This window comes from Canis lupus, chromosome X (assembly GCF_048164855.1).
Source record: "Canis lupus baileyi chromosome X, mCanLup2.hap1, whole genome shotgun sequence".
Lineage (NCBI taxonomy): Eukaryota > Metazoa > Chordata > Mammalia > Carnivora > Canidae > Canis > Canis lupus.
The window spans coordinates 100,608,437-100,630,092 of NC_132876.1; the positions used below are offsets into that span (position 1 = coordinate 100,608,437).

Here is a 21,656-nt window from a genome sequence, read left to right on the forward strand (position 1 = left end):
GAAAGATGAATGGATAAAGAAGATGTGGTTTATGTATACAATGGAATATTACTCAGCCATCAGAAATGACAAATACCCACCATTTGCTTCAACATGGATGGAACACATCTATAAACTGCCAACTAGAGACTCACTTCAAAGTAAGAACACACACAAGACTGAAAGTGAAGGAATGGGAAAACATATTCCATGAAAATGGAAAGAAAAAGAAAGCTAGTGTAGCAAAACTAATATCACGCAAAAGAGACTTTAAAACAGACTGCACTAAAAGATAAAAAGGGGCACTACATAATGGAAAAGGGGTTAATCCAGCAAAAAGATATAACATTGTAAATATATATGCACTTAACATAGGAGCACTAAATATACATAAAGCAAATAATCTATGAAGGCAAGGGAAACAAAAGCAAAAATGAACTATTGGGACTTAATCAAGATAAGAAGCTTCTGCACAGCAAAAGAAACAGCCAACAAAACTAAAGGACAACCTACAGAATGGGAGACAATATTTGCAAATGACGTATCAGATAAAGGGCTAGTTTCCAAGATCTATAAAGAACTTATTAAACTCAACAGCAAAAAAACAAACAATCCAATCATGAAATGGGCAAAAGACATGAACAGAAATTTCACCAAAGAAGACATACACATGGCAACAAGCACATGGGAAAATGCTCTGCATTGTTGGCCATCAGGGAAATACAAATCAAAACCACAATGAGATACCACCTCATACCAGTGAGAATGCTGAAAATTAACAAGATAGGAAATAATAAATTTTGGAGAAGATGTGGAGAAAGGGGAACACTCTTGCACTACTGGTGGGAATCTAAACTGGTACAACCACTCTGGAAAACTGTGTAGAGGTTCCTCAAACAGTTAAAAATAGAGCTACCCTACGACCCAGCAATTGCACTGCTGGGGATTTACCCCAAAGATACAGATGAAGTGAAAAGCCAAGACACCTGCACCTCGATGCATATAGCAGCAATGTCCACAATAGCAAACTGTGGAAGGAGCCTCGGTGTCCATCGAAAGATGAATGGATAAAGAAGATGTGGTTTATGTATACAATGGAATATTACTCAGCCATTAGACACGACAAATACCCACCATTTGCTTTGACATGGTTGGAACTGGAGGGTATTATGCTGAGTGAAATAAGTCAATTGGAGATGGACAATCATATGGCTTCACTCATATGAGGAATATAAAAAATAGTGAAAGGGATTATAGGGGAAAGGAGAGAAAATGAGTGAGAAAAATTAGAGAGGGTGACAAAACATGAGAGACTCCTAACTCTGGGAAACAAACAAAGGATTGCAGAAGGGGAGGTCGGCGGGGGGGTAGGGTGACTGGGTAACGGGCACCGAGGAAGGCACTTGATGGGATGAGCACTGGGTGTTATACTATATGTTGGCAAATTGAACTCATATATATATATGATAGAAAAATATATATGATATATATATGATAGAAAAGATATATATGATAGAAACTATATATATATGATAGAAAATAAAAAATAAAGAAAAGAAAAAAATGGACAAATAAAAACAGAACCAAAGGGAGAAACCAACAGCAATATAATAATAGTAGGGCATTTATATCCCCATTTATATCCATGAATAAATCATCTAAAGAAAAGAAATGAAAAGAAAATATTGGTTTTAAATGACACATTAGACCAGATGGACTTAATAGATATATACAGAACATTCCACCCAGAAGTAACACAATGCACATTCTTCTCAAGTACATATAGGTCATTCTCCAGGATAGATCACCTGTTAGGCCACAAAACAAGTCTCAATAAATTCAACAAGACTGAAATCCTATCAAGCATCTTTTCTAACCACATGGTATAAAACTAAAAATCCATTACAAGAAGTAAACTGCAAAAACTACAAATACATGGAAATTAAATAACATGTTACTGAATGAGTGTGGGTCATAGAAGAAATCAAAGGAGAAATAAAAATACCTAGAGACAAATGAAAACAGAGATATGACATGCCAGAATCTGTGGGATGCACCATAATTGGTTCTAAGAAGTAATTTCATAGCAATACTGACTAACCTCAAGAAACAAGATCTCAAATAAACAATTTAAATTTACTCCTAAATGGACTAGAAAAAGAAGAACAAGTGAAACTTAAAGTTAGTACAAGGAAGGAGATAATAAAGATCAAAGTGGAAATAAATGAAATGGAGACTTAAAAGACAATAGAAAACATCAGTTAAACTAGAAGGTGGTTCTTTGAAGAGATAAAACTGGCAATTCTTTAAACTCACCAGGAAAAAATAAAGAGGTGTCAAATAAATTAGAAATGAAAGAGGAGTTGCAACCTAATACCACAGAAACAAAAAGGATCATAAGAAATTACTATGACCAGTCATACATAAAAAATGGACAATCAAGAAGAAATGGATAAATTCACAGAAATTTACAATGTTCCAAAACTAAATATGAAGAAAAATGAAAATCTGAACAGATCAAATACTAGTTGAATCAGTAATCAAAAACCTCCCAACAAACAAAAGTCCAGGACCAGACAGCTTCACTGGTGAGTTGCTCCAAACATTCAAGGAAGATTTAATATCTATCATCAAATTCTTCCAAAAAATTGAAGAGGAGGGAACACTTTGAAACTCCTTTTGAGTGACCATCAACACTAGTGATAGGGTGGATTTGGGCTGCAGCCATAGTTTGCTGATCCCTGTTCTAGAAAAAGCCAGATAAATTGCAAATAGTTAAGGCAAAAGTAGAAACTGCTGCTGTAATTAACAAAGAAAAAAGGCCATAGTCTATTCCTGCTAGAATGAGTAAATAAGTTTTGTTGGGAAATGGGGTTTTACATATAATAGTGAGAAGGATGACTGTAAGGAATGTAATGCAGTTGCTAATATTTAAATGGCAGGCAAGTGTCAAGCAGAAATGGAAAGTCAAAAGCATTTCTCTGGAATTATCTTGCATCAAGTGTATATGTGTTTAGAGAATTTAGAACATAGAAAACAGGCAAGGAGATTTTATAGTAATTTAGGCATGAAGTGATGGGGACTCAGGTTAGAGAATTAATGGTAGGGATAACAAGGAAAAAAAAAGATTCAAGATCACTTTTGGAAGTTAGAATTACATTGTAAATGATGCTTGATCAGATGTTGAAAGACTAATTGGATGTTCTTGTAGCAAACAAATACAAGGAAAAGAGTTAGCAAGAGGCACATCTTAATTTATACCCAGTACAAACCTAAAGTTTTTCATAAAAAATTCTCAGGGTCTTGAAAATAAAACTGCCTTGACTTTCCTATCAACAATACACGAGCCTTCCCTTTTCTCCACATCTATACCAACACTTAGTATTTCTTACCTTTTTGATAATAGCCATTCTAACAGGTGTGAGATATCTCAAATCTATGAGCACTGAATATATTTACATTTGTGTCTTCTTCAGTTTATCTCATCAATGTCTTCTAATTTTCAATGTACAGGTCTTTTACTTCCTTGGTTAAATTTATTCCTATATATTTCTATATATGGTATGTCATTTGCAAGTTCAACTGTTTCACTTCTTTAAAACTTGGATGTCTTTTTTCTTCACTAATTCCTTTGATTAGTACTCTCAATATTATGTTGAATATCAGTGGCTAGAGCTGGCATCTTTGTCTTATTCCTGACCTTAGAGGAAAAGTTTTAAACTTTTCACAGTTGAGTATGATTTTTGATGTGGGTTTGTCTTATATGACCCTTATGATGTTGAGGTATGTGTCCTATTCACTGACTTTGATGAAAGTTTTATAATAAATAAATATTTTATTGGAACACAGCCACACCCATTTGTTTATGTATTGTCTATGGCTCTGTCTTGCTACAGCGGAGCTGAGTAGTTGCAATAAAGACCAGCAAAGCTTACATTTTTTACCATATAGCCCTTTACAGGAAAAAATGTGCCAACCCCTGTTCTCAATCATTATTTAATTTCTCTTGTACTACCCCTCATGAAACATTCCTAACAAAACTTTCTCCCTTATGCCCTCCCTAGCCATGTGTTTAGTTTTCAAAGTACTGCTCAATTCACAGGCCCTTCAAGAGCTCTTCTAAGAACAATAAGTCTCTTTATCTTCTTTATTGAGATTATTGTTCATATTTTTTACTTGGGAACCAAACACAAAATTAGACTTAGAAAAAGCCTTGAATCATCTTGGCTTCATATTCAACTTCTCTTATCCTAGACTTTGTTGATCAGTTGCTATCACTTTATTAGATCTATTCACTTTATCTTTACTTAGTGCATTGACCTTAGCAGTTAGCTTTTCTCTGGAGAAGAGTTTTTACAATTAAAAAATAATAATCAAAATATAAAACCACCAATAAAGTCTTTCTGGATTACCAGTGACCTGCATGCTGGGCACATACGGTTTGCGATTTAAAGCTCTCCTCATGATAATTACCAATTGTGTTATATCATGGACTTTTAGTAATGTTTGCAAAATGTGATAAATGCACATGTTATATCCACGACTAAAAAAGTCTCATAGCGAGAGGCCTGGGTGGCTCAGCGGTTGAGTGTCTGCCTTTGGCTCAGGGCGTGATCCTGGAGTGCCGAGATCAAGTCCCACATCGGGCTCCCTGCATGAAGCCTGCTTCGTCCTCAGCCTGTGTCTCTGCCTCTCCCTGTATGTCTCTCATGAATAAATAAATAAGATCTTTAAAAAAGGGGGGGGGGCTCATAGTGATCAATTTTAACTAAAATGGAAAAAATATAATACATAAGAACTCAAAATTCAACTGGACATACCAAATTATTTTACAAATGTATCTTTTCCCCTGCCCTACTTACACAATATTAATTTGATACTTTTTTGAAGAAATTTATAAGCCTCTATCTTCCCTCAACATGACACCATTGATTTCAAAGAGTTCTCAGAGCTTTCTCTTTTACAGGATCTGGAAAGATAAGACAAGGCTTTTCTTAATCCAGTGATCTAAGAAACCATCCCATTATTACTCCAGCAGAAATTATTTCATCTTCTTAGCAAAAAAAAAAAAAAAAAAAATCGGTAAATTTAAAAGGCAATTCACATAGCTCTTGGGTTTTACATCCATAAATTGTGTTTGTTGTTTCTGAAAAGAAAGCAGTCAGAAAGATAGCAATCTGGCTAATTGTTGCCCTTATCGAAAATAGCTTAATCCTTTAGGGTATATTTTCATGTCTTAAACATGTAAAGAAGGAAACATGTAGTATTGGTTCTATGTTGATCCACCACTTCAGCATGATCTCTCTAAGCATTATTAGAATTATGTAACTGGAAAATCTCTTTGAAACCTGTTATGCCAAGAAACACATGTGCCCACCAAAAGAGTAAAGAAAGAGTGTCTGTTGTGCAGTTCTACAATTTCAATTTATCATCCAGAAGAGATTCTTTCCACAGACTTAAAACCTTATTTTAAGGACTTTCAATTGTATGTAGACTTTTTAAAAGAACTAGCTTATGTAGGTTTAATTGAATTTTTTATAACCTCTGAATTACAGCTGATATTCTCAAGAGTATACTCTGGTTTAAATTAAGAGAGGTAGTTTAACAATTAGGAAACCAAGATTGTAAAACTACTTTAGGTCCTTGGAACACATATACATACGATCATTAAAATTTCTGGGTAGGCTATAAAATATTTATATGGACTTTGATTGCCCTGAAGAAATTATAAAGACTCCTTGTGGTATAAATGTTTAGGACTTACTAAAATGATGATATTTATCCTTTGATCCAAGAATGATTTGATTTTCAAACAAGAATCACATAAAATAATAAGTATTAAAATTATAATCTTTCATATGGATGAAAATTAATGACTTAAATTCTTTATACTGTAGTTATAGAAGTTACTCATTATGGGTCTTGTAGGCCTAACATATTAATTATTACTTCTTACTTTTACCTGCTGAAAGGGAGGGTATATTACAGGAAGAGAATAAAATGACTCTTTTGGAATGCCAAAAATCATAATGTAGAATAAGCAGTTTATAATTTGTGTTAGTTTTAGATAAGAGATTTCACGCAAAAATAAAGTTCTTGAATTCACTCATAGAAAACTTTAGAAATCAGAAAATGGTGTAATTTTGGCTAGAGCAGTGTTTTCCAAAAAGTACTCTAAACGCTAACCCCTAATTGTAATAACATGAATTATTTCATTCAACAACTTTTTCTGAGTGCCTTTCTGTGACAAACACTGTTTTAAATTGATTCTTAGGTGGAAAACATGTCAGTAATAGTAAGTTTGGGATATAGTCTATTCTCTATCATCAAGAGAAGGTAGTTGAGAAGATCTGTGAGGCATACCCTAAGACTAGCTATGCAGAGGAGTGTCTACAAATCTGTCATGCATTGTCTTCCAGTACTCTGACTAGAACACCAAAGTAGAAAGGACTTTGTCTTAAAGATATTTGTAGGTGTAGCTTTTGCTTAATGGAGTGGATTACAATGTAATATGTAAAAAGTTCATAGCATTTTAAGAAACCATGCTAGCTTTAGTAAAAGAGATATGGGGCGCCTGCGTAGCTCAGTCAGTTAAGCATCCAACTCTTGATTGTAGCTGAGGTAGTGATCTCAGGGTTGTGGGATGGAGCTCTGCATTGGACTCTATGTTGCGTGTAGAGCTTTCTTGATATTCTCTCTCTCCTCTGCCCGTCCCCTCTTCCTCGAAGAGAGACAGATACTACACAATATGTTAACTAACTTGAATTTAAATAAAATCTTGAAAGAAAAAAAAGTAAATTAATAGAGACAGACAGAGTTCAAATTAAAAGAGCTCTCTGGGCCCTTTACTCTCTATGAAAAAGAAGAGCACAAAACCAAGAGCCACAGAGAACTTTCTCAATAAGCAGAACCTGCCTTAATCAAGAAACTGGTGATATGGGCCCAGCTGATTTGAGAATTGCTACGGGCCAGTGACTGCTCTCATTTTCCCATTCCCGACTGCATTTCAAATGGGACTATTTGGTTATTTTATCCCTGTCTGACCATTGTACATTGGGTGTATGAGGGTTAGATAAGATGTCTATGTGGGTCACAACCTTCAGATCAGGAGGAGCCACTCAGCGAAATATTCATGAAGAACTTCTCTTACACCCCAAATTGATTTAGATCATGACAACTTGGGCTTGTAGCCTAACCCTGATGCCATAATAGGATTTTGAGGGTGTTAGGAATGGGGTGAGTATACTTTGCATATGTAAAGGGCACCAGACTCTGCTGGACTGTTTTTTTGGTGGTTCCACTGATGATATGGTATTCAAGAACTTTTCAAGTCTCCTTTCATCATGTTAGCTCTAGAGTTGGTGAGAGGGATATTAGTAAGCATGATGCAAGCAGATGGTTGATAAATGGTTACACCTTCTGAGTCACCACATAAAAAGTCTAGCTATCCTACTAGTGAGAGAGCAGGAAAGATGCTTTGAAGAAAATGGGGCCCTGAAAATTCATGCAGGGCTAGGCAATCCTCCATCCCAGTTCATTCCAGCCTCATGTGACTATGGGAAAAATCAGCAGAAGAACACCATCCATCTGGTATGGTCCAGGCCACATTGCAGAGTCATGCACAAATAACATGGTTGCTGTTTTAAGCCAGTTAGTTTTGGAGTCCCCCCACAATTGATAACTGAAACAACTGTTTATGGAATAATTTGGGAAAGGTAAAAAATGCTAAATATACACTGGGTCTTCTTCAAAAAATAACTATGGATTATTCAGGTAGGTAGTAAAAAAAGTGATATTTCTGATGAAGAACAAAGAGTGAAAGAGTAAAGAAAATGCATAGTTTCACCTGCAAACAGTGAACAGGATGGTGAGAACATAGCACAAGGTGCCTATGGAAATGAACACCCAAAATGAGTCTGGAATGAAAGATTGAAACTTGATTGTTAAGAGACATGTGTGCCAAACCAAGTCTTTGGACTTCATTTTACTGGGTAATAGAAGCCCATCAGAGACTTTTAAGCAGACAAATGAAGTATCTCCATTGTAGGTATTCTGCAGCAGTGTGGAGTAGTAAATAGGAAAAACCTAGGGACAGGAAACCACTGGAAGCATGCTGCATTTATTGAGAGATTAGAAATTGGTATGTCTAAGAATAAATAGAAAAGATATTTCTAAGGTAGACTGCAGAGGTGTTAGTAAGCAATTAAGGCCAGGTGAGGAAGATGAAGAAAGCAAGTGATAAGTGATAAATTCCTAGCATGAGCCACTGGAATGACAGTGATGCTATTTGCTGAGAAAAGAAGGAAGCACCCTGAAGAGGAGGGAGGTTGATTGAAGTAGATACTGACATAAATTGGGGTACATTATTGAATTCGATGTGTCTCATGGACAGACAGGAAGAGGGGATCATTAGGAAATCAAATGTATACTTCTAGTGCATGTAAAAAGTTTTGAAATTACTTTTTGAATCATCAATGAATAGGCTAAGTGAAGATACTGAATAAATAAGATCAGGGGCTATGATTCTCAAGCTGGCTATACAACAGAATCATCTGATCCTGGATTTCACTGATTTGTAGTAGTACCCAGAAATTAATAGTTTTCAGAAGCTCCCTAGTTAATTCCAATATGTAGCCAAAGTTGAGAAATACTGATGTAGAGGGGTAAAAGGAAAGAGTTGAAAACAAAATTCTGATTAACACTAGCAATCAAGAAAGGTTCAATGGAAGAGGATCCTAAAGAAAAAAAAAAAAAAAGGAAGAGGAGGATCCTAAGGAAATTTACAGAGCTATCTATCAGAGAACTAAGAATAGAAGTGGTACAGATTGGTGTTAGGAAAACTGAGAAAGATCCAGAGGATCTGGAAGTCTGTGGCCCTTGCCAGTGAAGTTTTAATACAGTACAAAGAAGTCAAACTGTCTTTCATCATCTCAACTCTACTATTAAACCATTCCAATGAATTTTTCATTATAATTTTTAGTTCCACAATTTCTATTTGTTTTTCTCATATTTCTGTGTTGAAATTTTCCATTTTTTCATCTGTTTCAAGAGATTTTTTAGTCACTTACTCAAGTATTTTTATGACGGTTGCTTTAAAATCCTTGTTGGATAATTCTGACATCTGATTCATCTCTGTGTTGGTATCTGTTTTCTTTTCTCATTCATGTTGTAATTTTTATGACTCATGACCAGTGAGGTTTTTTTTTTATTATAGTCTACACATTTTAGGTATTATGAAAATTTGGATACTATTTAATCTTTTCCTTAAGTGGGCAATTCTGTTGAAATGTAAGATGAGGGCCAAGTGCTTATGTACACTCAGTGGCCTCCTGAGCGCTGCTGACACCTTCCTGGTGAGAGTGTGCTGCTTACCCACACTGCTTTGCTGCCTCCAGTCGGGGAGTAAGCTCACTTCTTCATGAGTCCCACTGACACCAGGGAAGGGTGGAAAAATGGATGCCAACTAACCCTAATTCCCACCACCTCATTCTGCCTTGTTTAAGGTAGAAGCTTTGCTTCCCACTGAGCCCCACTGATACTAGAAAGGAGCACCAAAGCCTAGCAGTGACCAGCCCTGACTCACAGTGCCTCATAGATTCACACTGCTGCTGGGTGTATGTGTCTTGTGGGGGATGAGGCTCAGGTTGCCAATGGACCCCACTGACACTACTCTTGGAGCAAAATGTAATTCTAACCTAGTTCCATGGGACACAGGATGAAAGCTCAGCCCCCCACTCACCTGTGATGACCCTACTCAGGCAGGGATTTCATATTACTGCTGCCTGCTTCTGCCAGGCAAGGGATGGAAGATTAACTCCTCACTAGGCCCTGTCAACATCATCTAGTGGGGCAAGTGGAACACTGTGGTCATGTCATTTTCTCCAGTCCTGAGGTCTCTAGACAATCCTTCTTTCCACATTTGACAGATTTCCTATGTTTGTTTGCTGTGTTATTTCCAGCCTTTTTAGATGTAAGCTGGAAGACTGGGAGGGACGGGGCCACTCCATCTTGGTGGAACTTGACTGTATTCTACATTGTGCTCACAGTATCTATAACTACAACTGCTTATTTTCTCTTATGTAATCTACCTGTGGGTAAAAACATTGTTTTTATCTCTGTAATCCTAGCATTAGTATATTAGTTCATGTTCGATAGATGTGTGTTACAAGGATGACTGAATAAATGGATTTCTCTAAGTACCTTATGATAAATGCTTAATATGTGCTTTCAATGATTAGGAAGAGTTATTTAGTCTCTAAAGAGAACAACAAGACTTGGGCAAAAGAACTAAATACTAGATAGAACACATTACAGGTATGTCATTTGAAAAAATATGTTTTCAGAAAGGAATTACACAAAAATCAATCACATTACTAACAACACTGACAATGTACATGCTGAAAATGAAATTAAAAAGATACTATCACTTACAAACACACCAAAGAAAATGAAATACTGAGGTATAAATTTAACAAAATGTGTATAGAATTTGTATCTGAAAACTACAAAATGCTAATGAAGAAATCAAATAAAGAGATCCCAAACAAATGGAGATCTCTGCTGTATTCAGAAGCTGGGAGATTCAACATAGTAGAGATAAGAGTTTTCCTCAAGTTAATTTATAGGTTTAATGCAATTTCCATCAATATTCCGGTAAAGTTTTTTGTAGTCACAGACAATCTTATGCTAAAATTGATTTAAAAAGCAACAGGCCCTACAATAGCTAAAACAATCTAGAAAAAGAAGGATGAAGTGGGAGGAGTCACTATAATTGTCATTTAGTCTTACTATATATCTATGCTAACCAAGACAGAGCAATATTGGCACAGGGCTAGACATACAGATCAAAGGTATAGAATAGAGAATTCAAAAATAGAACCACACAAACATGCCCAACTGATTTTGAATAAATGAACAAAGGCAAGTCCATGGAGGAAGCATAGCTTTTTCAACAAATGGTGATGGAGCAACTGGACATCTGTCTGAAAAGCTAAACCTGGACCTAAATAAACTTCACACTTTACACAAATATTAACTCAAATGGACCACAAACAAATGTAAAACAATAAAACTATTGACAGAAAAGTTAGTTTTTAAAAAGACACAAAACAAATCTTCAGGATCCAGGGCTAGACAAAGAGTTGTTATACTTCACACCACAAGTATGATCTACAAATGAAAAAAAATAATAAATTGAACCTTACTGCAAAGGATCTTGTTAAGAGGATGAAAAGATAAACTACAGATTGACAGAAGATATTTGGAAACCACATATCCAAAAAAGTACCCGTATCTAGAATATATAAATAATTCTCAAAATTTAAGAGAGCACAAATAATTCAATGAACAAACAGCAATAAGTCCTAACAGACGTTTCATGAAGAGGAGAGAGAGAGAGAGCAAATCAGCACATGAAAATGTGTAAAATACCGAGCCACTAGGGAAATGCAAATTGAAACCACAGTGAAATATCACAATATATTGATGGTTACAATAAAAAATAATGACAATACCAAATGCTGCAAGGATGTGGAGAAACTGGATAATTCACAAATTGCTGGTGGGCATATAAAATGGTACGGCTACAATGGAAAATAGTTTGGCACTTTCTGATATGACTAAACATGCAAGTACCATACAACCCAAATTCATTCTTGTACATTTTCCCCAGAAAAATGGAAACTTATTCTCACAAAAACACATACATGAATGTCCATAGAAGCTTTACTTTCAATAGCCAACAACTGGAAACAATCCAGATGTCTTGCAATGACTGAATAAACACTGTGGTAATGTCCCTGCTGTAGAACACTACTCAGTAATAAAGAGCAACAAATTATAGATATCTGTAACAACTTGGATAGATTTCAAAGGAATTATGCTGAGTGAACAATCCAATTTCAGAATGTTATATAATGTATGATTCCATGTAGTAACATTTTTTAATTAGAAATGTAGATAAAGAGAAAAGATTACTGGTTGTCAGGGGTTTGGGTTTGGATGGGGAGAAAGGTGAAGGGACAGCAAGAGGGATCGTTAAGGTGATAACATTGTTCTGTATCTTGACTGTTTCAATGCCAAGACTTTGATTATGAGATTGTATGACAGTTGTGTAAAATGTTACCATTGAGGGAAACCAGGTAATGGATTCACAGTATCTCTAATTATATTTCTTGCAACTTAATATGAATCTACAATTACCTCAAAAATAAAAAATCATTTTATTTTTATTTAGTTAGTTAGAGAAAGTGTGAGTGGGGCCAGGGCAGGGAAAGGCAGAGGGAGAAAGAGAATCTTAAGGAGGCTCCACACTGAGCAGACATGACCTCACAACCTGGAGATCATGACCTGAGCTGAAATCAAGAGTCAGACACCTAACCAAGTAATAAGCGACTCGAGCTCACACAAAATAAAAAACTTAGGAAAAAAATATGGTGCTAAACAACTTAGTACGTTACTATTTTGGGGAGGCAATAAAATCCTTAAATGTACACTGGCTAGCTCTGCATGTGAAACTCCTGATAGGGCATAATTGAAGAAGGGGGTTAAAAATTGGGGGGGGGGGGCAAGACTACAAGAAAATTTTACTTTTTAATAAAATGAACTTATTCCAAAGAAAGGAAATTGTCATACAGCTCTCCTTCATTTATTTTTTCATGTAAAAATAAAATAAAAAAAGTTGGAAGGAGAAAATTGAATGAAAAGCCAGGTAGCATGCAGCAAAAAAGTATGTGGTATTATTGCATCCTGAACAGATACCAAGAGAAGGGAGGAAGAAAGTTCTTGTTGGTTATGCTGATAGTAATCTTAAGGTGATTCCATTATTTATGGCATTTATTTGCACATATACAGATATAAATGCAAATTAGCTGTACATGGGAAGCTGTAGTGTTAAACCTTTTCACTAATAAATACCCAGAAAGACTAGAACATTTGAGTACAAGCTAACATTTTCAAACATCTAAAATTCTTTGCAAGTGGATTATTCAAAAAACTAATGGTGACATTTTTGTGGTCTGAGAGCTAACAATGTGCCAAAATGTCAATGACTCAACTAACAGCCTTGGGCTCCCCTCACACCAACACCAAGCTATGTTTAAATAGCTGTTTATAATGATTTTGAGTACTGCTTTCCAAATTGAAAAAGGAAGCCATATCAACACTAGCAATTCAAATAAGAAAACTATCTTTTTCTGCACTGTACCACTGTCTCTAGAATATGGCCTAACACATACAAAACTTTAAAGTGTTTGCCTTTTATTCGCACCCTCCATTAAAATGTAGCCCTGTGAACATATGGCAAATATCACTGTTTCTGCAACTTTTCAACCTTTCCTTCATTACTTCAACTATAAATTCAGGGATATTTAATGTAATTTCTCAGAGCATCGGGTCACACTGTGTATTTAAACACATCAAAGAACTGCAGCTTTAGTGCTTTAGAAATTCAGATTACAAATGTGAACGCATCATTATTTTCTCATCAACAATAAATAATGAAATGGAGTGTTAGACTGTGGACATCCGGCTCAATTCTAATCTCAGATAAATGAGGACACACATTTGCCTATCCTGAAGAATCACCTCTATATGCATGAATAATCAGAAATAACGATTTTTTTTAAAAAGAAACAAAGTGAAATTAAATCAAATCACTATTAGTTAAGTGAAGAAAGCCAGTCCAAAGAGTAATCCTTAACAATACTAGTTTGGCAATTATTTATCCAGGTCATTGCAAAATCTCCACTTCTAAGAAGAGAGATGTTTGACCATAAAAGCACTAGTAGAACCTATCAGAAAGAACAAGAGCTGCCAACAAAATGATGCATTTGTTCTTTTGTAATCCATCAGTCATTTTTCTCAAGCACAACTTTATTTGTATTCACTTATATTATCCAAAACTAACTTTAACCTGTGTGTTGTTAGTGTTAACAAGATTTTTTTTTGAACTTTTATGTGGCTTTGACAGATTTTAATGTCCTAATACACCTGTGGCTATGACTCAGCATAAAGGTAATTCTTGTAGGGGAAAGTGAGGGGAAGGCATGATCTGCAAACAGAGAAGTGAGAGCTGCAGATCAGAGTTTCAGAAGTTAAAGTCGAATTTTAATTTAAAAAATTAAATTGAGACCTCCTCCAAATCGAGAATCTATTGCATTAGATTTGGCTTAATTTCTCTTAATAACAAAAATGCACAAATACAAAGATTTAAACACACCATCTATATGCCTGTACCTTGCTTCGCCAATGTTCCTATACTCTAATGACATCCACCATCATTCATGCAGGGTGTGATTCACAATCCATGAATGGATAAATGCTTAAACTGAGATTTTTTTTAACCACTAATGTGTTACATGGATACTGCTTCAGTGCATTATCATTAAGCAAACCATGTATGTCTCTTCTAGAAGCAGAAAAAGATGTATGGATGTTTGATGAGCTTCTTTGTGGATAAAGGCACAAACTTTGTTATTAACTTTTCGTTGGCCCTGAGGGGCCCAGGAAAATTTCTGTATTGACCCAGCACTTTTAGTTAACAAAAATGATCTGGAACATAGCCTTCTTATTTCCTAACATGGCAATGTTGCTTTTGTCTTCCAGCACACATACACACATTTACTTAAATCATCTTTACAGATGTGTGTGAACCGGAGGTATCTGTGCTCTATTTGTCTGTGAAGGGCAATAACAAAATGTTACAACCCATTTAGCGATAAACTATGCATCCTTTCTGCAAGTCTTTGCTTACATTTTATTTGCAACATTTCACCTCCTCTATAAATTTTATTTCATAGTCTTTAGTAATTTCTGGCAACATAAGTAGATACCCAGATGGTATCTCTTTTCTCCATAAGCCAGAAATAATGTCTCAGTATAAATTCCAATCCCATCTTTTTATGATTTAGGTTCTGAATTTTAGAAAGCGGCAACACACACAAATATTGAGGCAAAACCTCTAGGTGAAAGAGATAGCAGCGAAATTTAAGTATAGGAAAGCAGCATATGATTTAACTAATACAGCAATACTAGAATTAAAAGAATACCTGATGACACAGGCGTAAAGACCACTGTCCTGCAGTAGCGTTGGCCGAAACCAAATGGAGTCTTCTTCCTTGCTCATTCTACTTCCATCAAAGGCTATTGGCTCTTCAAAATCTCCAGGACCAGAGCTTTTGTACCACATCAAACTGAGTCCAGCACTTTGGGCCAGGGAGTAATTTGCTCTGATATAGCCATAAAAGAGTGCGCATTTGATTCGAACAGGCTCTCCCACCAAAACTTGGTATTTCTTGATATCGACAGACCAATCAGTGCATCCATCAGCTATAGTGAAAAAAAGAAAGAGAGAAAGAAAACATTAGAGGAAAAAGTGAAGCCAATAGTTCAACAAATATTTATTGGACATCTATTGAGCTACATTCTACTCTAGGCACAGAGGATGCAGCAATGGATAAAACTCAGAAGGGTGCTGAGAAGTAATTGACTCTGCTAATAAACAATATATTCATTACTTTGTTTCTTCTGGTGTTTATTCTCATATATATCGGTACAATTGATTGGTTATTGGTTTATTGCCTTTTACTCTAAATCCACTTTTTTTTTGCTTGTGTTTTGAAAATGGATCTGGACCTTTGAACTATTTCTCCTTTGCCGGCTGGGACTACAGCTTTGTTAGTAGAGGGTTCTGGAGAGACACTGAAGCAGCAAAGGGTTTTTCTCCCTGATACCAGTATGCTTTCTTGGAAGGTTCTTGCAGTGGGTGAGGCTTCCCCAGCACCTGACTCCTGCTTTTCCAGTAGCCTCCGTAGCCAGCTCCTACAATACATGGTAGCCAGCTGCTTGGAGATTTTTTTTAGCAGAGCTTCAGGCAAGGCACCTTCCTGTGAACAGCTTTCTCAGGCAACTCAGGTAAATGTCTGTCAAGTTCCAGAGGGCAGATTTCCAACACATTCTCCCATTGTAGCACCACAGTGATGTCTACCATTCAGTAAGCCATGAACCTTCCTAATAAGGTTTGGATCTCAGGTCTAGAGGTAGGAGGATGGGTGGGGGGGAGGTCCCTTGCGTGTACTCTCAGCCATAGGGGTAAAATGAGGGCAATTCCTCTAGTCTTTAGGGTTCTCTTTTGCTATGGACTGAATGTTTATGTCCTAAAATTCACATGTTGAAGATTCAATCTCCAATGTGATGGCATTTGGAGGTGGGGTCTTTGGGAGAAAAGTATGTTTAAATGAGATCATGAGGGCAGAGCTCTCATAAAGGGGTTAGTGTATTTTTATAAAGGACACCAGAAAGCTCCTCTCTCCCTTCTCCCCTCCCTCCCTTCCTCCATGAGATGGGGCTCACAGAAAAGAGGCTGTGTGGGCACACAGCAAGAAGGTGGCCATCTTTCAAGCCAGAAGGAGGGCTCTCAGTAGAAATCAAATCAGCCAGCACCTTAATCTTAGACATCTCAACCTCCAGAACTGTGAGAAATAAATTTCTGTGTGTAAGCCTTCCAGGCTATGCTGATTTGTTATGGCGACTGAGAAGACTAATACATCTTTCTTTCTTACTAGCCAATCTCATCACTTCAATGCCCTGTTATGTTTAATACTTCTTTATACAAACTTTCCTTGTTCAAATTAGTGTGTGTTTTATCCCTCTGATTGGACACTCAATGACAAAATCAGAAATTAAACATTTTGCAGCCAAATAAAGCCAAAAGAAATACAATATTAGGTCAAGCTCTGCTAGTGGTTTGACAGCCAGAGACAGAGGTAGACAGTCACTTAGCTCTGCTGGAAGCATCAATGGAAGTTTAAAATAGAAACGATAGTGGAAAATGTGGCTGATGAGGGCGGGGGCTGGTTGGGTTTTCTGGGTTTCCTGGAAACACCACCTTACAAATGGCATCTTGACACCATTTTTTAAAATCACACACACAAAACAACAGGTCTGCACACCACAGGCGCATCCCCATTATCATCATCATAGAGAAATGGTGGATTTCTTGCTTAGAGAGGGCAGTTGCTCATTAATTAGTAAAATAATCAATTTGACAGAACTTACAATATACAAATACTAAGCAAAAGAGCAAAAAAAAAAAAAAGAGGGACCTCTACCAGCAGTAGCATCTGAGTACTGCAGGAAGAATTTGACTTGCTACAGATTAAAAAGAGGGCAAACTAAAGGATCTGAGAATAGGATGAATAATGTAGGATTCAAGAGAAGGAAAATATTCAAGATGAAAAGGAAGACACATGATCTATAGAATTGTCATTTCTTTTTTTAATCTACATTTCTTATCCTAAATCTACATTTCTTATCCTAAAATAATATCTAACTTCTAATGAGCACTAAACTATGGCTGAGTTTACAAATTTTCACTTACCCTTCACAAAAATATCCCTTAGGGCTTTTGAACTAACTGTTCTCCCTACATGAAAATTTGCTTTTATCTTTTTTAAAAAATATTTTATTTATTTATTTTTTATTTGAGAGAGAGAGAGTGAGTAGGGGAAGGGGCAGAGAGAGAGGGAGAGAATCCCAAGCAAACTCCATGCTGAGTGTGGAGCCCAACATGTAGGCTTGATCTCGTGACCCTGAGACCCCAACCTGAGCCAAAACCAAGAGTAGGACGCTTAACCAATGGAACCACCCAGGTGCTCCAATGTAGATGCTTTCTCCCCAACTGCATGGATTCCTCCCTCCCTTCCTCCAGAAATCACCTCCTTGAAGAAGTCTTTTGTAAATGTCCTGTCCGAACACCAGCTTTTTATCCTGATCACTTATTTCAGATTCTGCTTCAATATTTTTTATAAAACTTATTACTCTGTGATGTTACATTATGTACCCACTTTCTGTTTGTTTTGACTCCTCAGAAGAATGTAAGCCCCTTAAGGTCAGGAACTTTGTCCTTCTAACTCATTTCTTTAGCCTAAGTGCCTGGAACTCTGCCTGCTAACCAGCTCAACACACAGTTACTGAGTGAATGAGCAAGAACATCAGTTAATAACTAAATTTTATAACTAAAGAAACTCAATACCAGTGCCATGATTCCCACCCAGCTATGTCTGACCCTAGAATTCAGGGTCACGATAATATTTTGTTTCCTAACTAAGGTATTGTTAATTTCACAACACTCTTTAATTTAGTTAATTTCAATTACCAAATTCTGGTCTAACATTCCTTTTTTTTCATTTTTAATTTTTTTTATTGAAGTTCGATTTGCCAACATATAGCATAACACCCAGCGCTCATCCCATCAAGTGCCCTCCTCAGTGGTCTAACATTCCTGTCAAAGAGTTGTATTTTGGTTACATGTGGAGTAAATGTGCTAGAAGTTTGGTGGACATCAATGTCCCAGTTACTGCCATGAATCTGGTCAGTGACCACTACAGAGCCTGCATACCACACTAAATATGATAACAGAACTATACACAGAGATATCAAGGCTATATGAATTATATGTGATATTTATCGACATTATTTTGTACACTTATGCCACTGCATGAAATAAATCTTAGGTGGGAAAAAAATCTTAGGTGGGATTTTATTTTAAACAGTTATAATTCTGGTGATAAGCATGAAATCATCTTGTTTTACCACTATATGAATTATACAATTGTAGAATCAAGTTATTGTAACTGAGGCCATCTGTCACAGAAGACATCTCTGCCAGTGAAAAAGGCTGAAATACCTTCAAGGTAGCAGTACAAACAGTGAGATAAAATTATTCAAACTCCCAGAAGATTTGTAAGATAAAGCAAAATGCTTAAAGCATCAAACAAAAATATTTAGTCTAGAAAATGCTAAAGAGTTAGTAACAAATTAGATCAAGAGAACAGCGGGAGAGTTGCACTGGGGAAAGAGATATTAATACATACTTTCAGAATATACTTACACAGGAAAACGTCGAAAGAAAACTATAAATATTACTGAAAAAAATGAAGTTATTCAGGGGCGCCTAACTGGTTCAGTTGGTAGAACATGCAACTTTTGACCTCAGGGATGTGAGTTTAAGCCCCAAGTTGGGTGCGGAGATTACTTAAAAATAAAATCTTAAAAAAAAAAAAGTCTTTGGGGCACCTGGCTGGTTCAGTCAGTTGAGCATGCTAGTCTTGATCTGGAGGTTGTGAGTACAAGCCCCATTTTGCCTGTAGAAATTACTTAAAAAAATAAAATCTTTAAAAAAAATAAAGTTATTCAGTACTTAACTATCAATTAGGAAAAAGTTTCAAATAGTTCAGAGTCAAAAGATAAGGAAAAGGCAGAAGTAAAATGAAGAAATAATAGCACCTTGGTTGTCAGAAACACCTTAAGTTCATTTTAATATGGAAACAGATGTAGGATCTATGGCTTAGGAAGTTCTATGACCATTAAGCTTAATGTATGATGTTCAAAAATAAACAATAAAAGTATTAACATGCTTTAATACACTTTTGAGAAGGATAAGAAATAATATAGAAGTAATTGAATATAGTTTCAAGTTATTTGGATAAACACATTTAATGATGGGATTATGTCCTTTTTTCAGTAATTAAGGCATTTTAATAAATGAAGTGAGTGAAGAGTGGTATCTTTTTTATCTTTGTAACATTTTGCCTCATTTATATACACATTCTTCTCTCTTACTCGTGTGTTATAATTTTTTTCCTAAGCCATTTGAAAATAAGTTAGAAAAAAATGACATTTCACCCCTCAGTACTTCAGTATGCATCTCCTTATGAATACATTATTCTTATATACTCACAAAGCATTTTTTTTAAATCTTGTGTAGCAGGACATCTGAAATCTTACAACAAAACGTGATAACCTTACACCTAACTTTTGGTGACCAGAATCACTACTGATTCATTCAGTTTTTCCTTACTTCAGCATATAAGCTTTGCTGGCTTGGGAACAATCATTCCAAAAGTATTGGGAACAATCATTCCAAAAGTTTTTCTAGACACTGTTAATTCTGTCATGTCACCATTATTATTATTAAAACTATCACCAGTAATTGAGTAGGACAGGAGTATTTAATCTGTCTTTTCTTTCAGAATAATACACCCTTCTTAAGCCTTCTCCCAGAAAGTTTACCATTTGTATTCTCCTTACTTGTTGAGAGGCTTTCATGGAAATACTCTAATTCAATGACCCCTCTGCAGTATACATACTCCCTCATAGTCCATGGGACCTTATGAAACCATAAAGTCATTTAAGAAGGCAGGAATAGGAAGCACTGTATTCTTGTGCTTTTGCTGCCTCCTATAATGTTCTAGGAGCTTATGTGAAGGCAGTGATGGAACTAAGATTCAGAATTAATTCCTTTACAAGGGGTTCATACCGATGTACCACTTTATGAACAAAGGCTACGTAGACTGGATAATGCAAATATATTCAAATGAGATTAGGGAAAGTATTTTTAATTAAGTCACTATTACTAATATTTCCATGGTAACAAGCTTGAAGGCTGCATTCCTTAAAAAAAGTATAACCATGTGTCAAGCTTACACGTTACATTCTAATATGAAAATATAAGACTTTACTTCTAAAAGCACAAATTATATTACTCTTATCTACTTGGTTAGATACATTGGAATAATTTTTAAATGGCTAAGACATTTATGATAATGTAACAGATGCCCCAACCTGATCCCCTTTACTACACTGATGCATCCATTCCCCTCCAGCTACTTTGAGTATCTCAGGCTAACAGCTCATAGTTCTCTCCTTCTCTTAAAAATTACCCGTGATTGACAAGAACCATCCTTTTGGGAAATTTACATCCCTTTGGGTGTGTCTACTGTCAATAACTGACCTATGGGAGTGTACAAAAGGCTGCTCCTTTGCATCAAGTAGGGACATCCCAAAAGCGCAGTTTGTGTGCCAGAGCTCCTCTGTGTGTGGACCAGGCTGACTCCAGTTTACCTGTGACCTCTTCCCTCAGCAAATTTCCCTCTCCTATTCTGCTTCCTTCCTTCTCTTTTAAGATTTTCCTGAAGAGCACTCAATCAGTTTGCACCTTAAAAATCCCTGATTGGGCTCTATTCTAGGAAAGCTGATCTAACACAGATTTATTCATATGATGAGAACTACCTTCATCCTAATTTCTGTCCTAGGGGTTGGAAATCAAGAGAGACACATATAGCCCTTATCTATAGGCAGACAGATATTGACTTTGGAAGTGCACACAAAATTAAAGACAAGGAAATAACAAGTAGCAGAATTCTGCAGGTTTTGTGGTATAGAAATGAGTTTATTTCTAAAGATTTTATTTATTTATTCATGAGAGACAGAGAAAGAGAGAAAGAGGCAGAGACATATGCAGAGGGAGAAGCAGGCTCCCCGCAGGGAGCCCGATACCGGGACTCAATCCCAGGACTTGGGGATCACGCCCTGAGTCAAAGTCAGACACTCAACCGCTGAGTCACCCAGGCGTCCCTAGAAATGAGTTTAAAGCAGAAAAGAGCAAGACATAGGAAAAGAAGGGAGCAAAGACAAACTGCAGAGGTACTTTTATGAGATGTAAACAAATGTTTGGCTTCATTGTGAAGGTGATGTGGGAGATACAGAAAAGTTTTAAACAGTGATGTGTTGGGGTCAGTCTAATAGTTTTGGATGCACTGTGCTGGCTCTATTTTTAGGTAGAGATTTACGTTTGGGCAATGGTGGTAAAGAAGGAGAAATGGAGATCTGAGAAAGAT

General features: G+C 36.2%; 1 protein-coding gene across 1 annotated transcript in view; it reads right to left on the reverse strand.

Annotated features, from left to right (window-relative positions):
- The window catches only part of IL1RAPL1 (interleukin 1 receptor accessory protein like 1), a 1,256,301-nt gene that overhangs the window by 650,456 nt on the left and 584,189 nt on the right, over positions 1-21,656 (reverse strand). Inside the window, exon 4 of the mRNA XM_072818101.1 lies at positions 15,027-15,306. Within this exon, the coding sequence (XP_072674202.1) occupies positions 15,027-15,306 (280 nt within the window). The remainder of the gene's footprint in view (positions 1-15,026; positions 15,307-21,656) is intronic.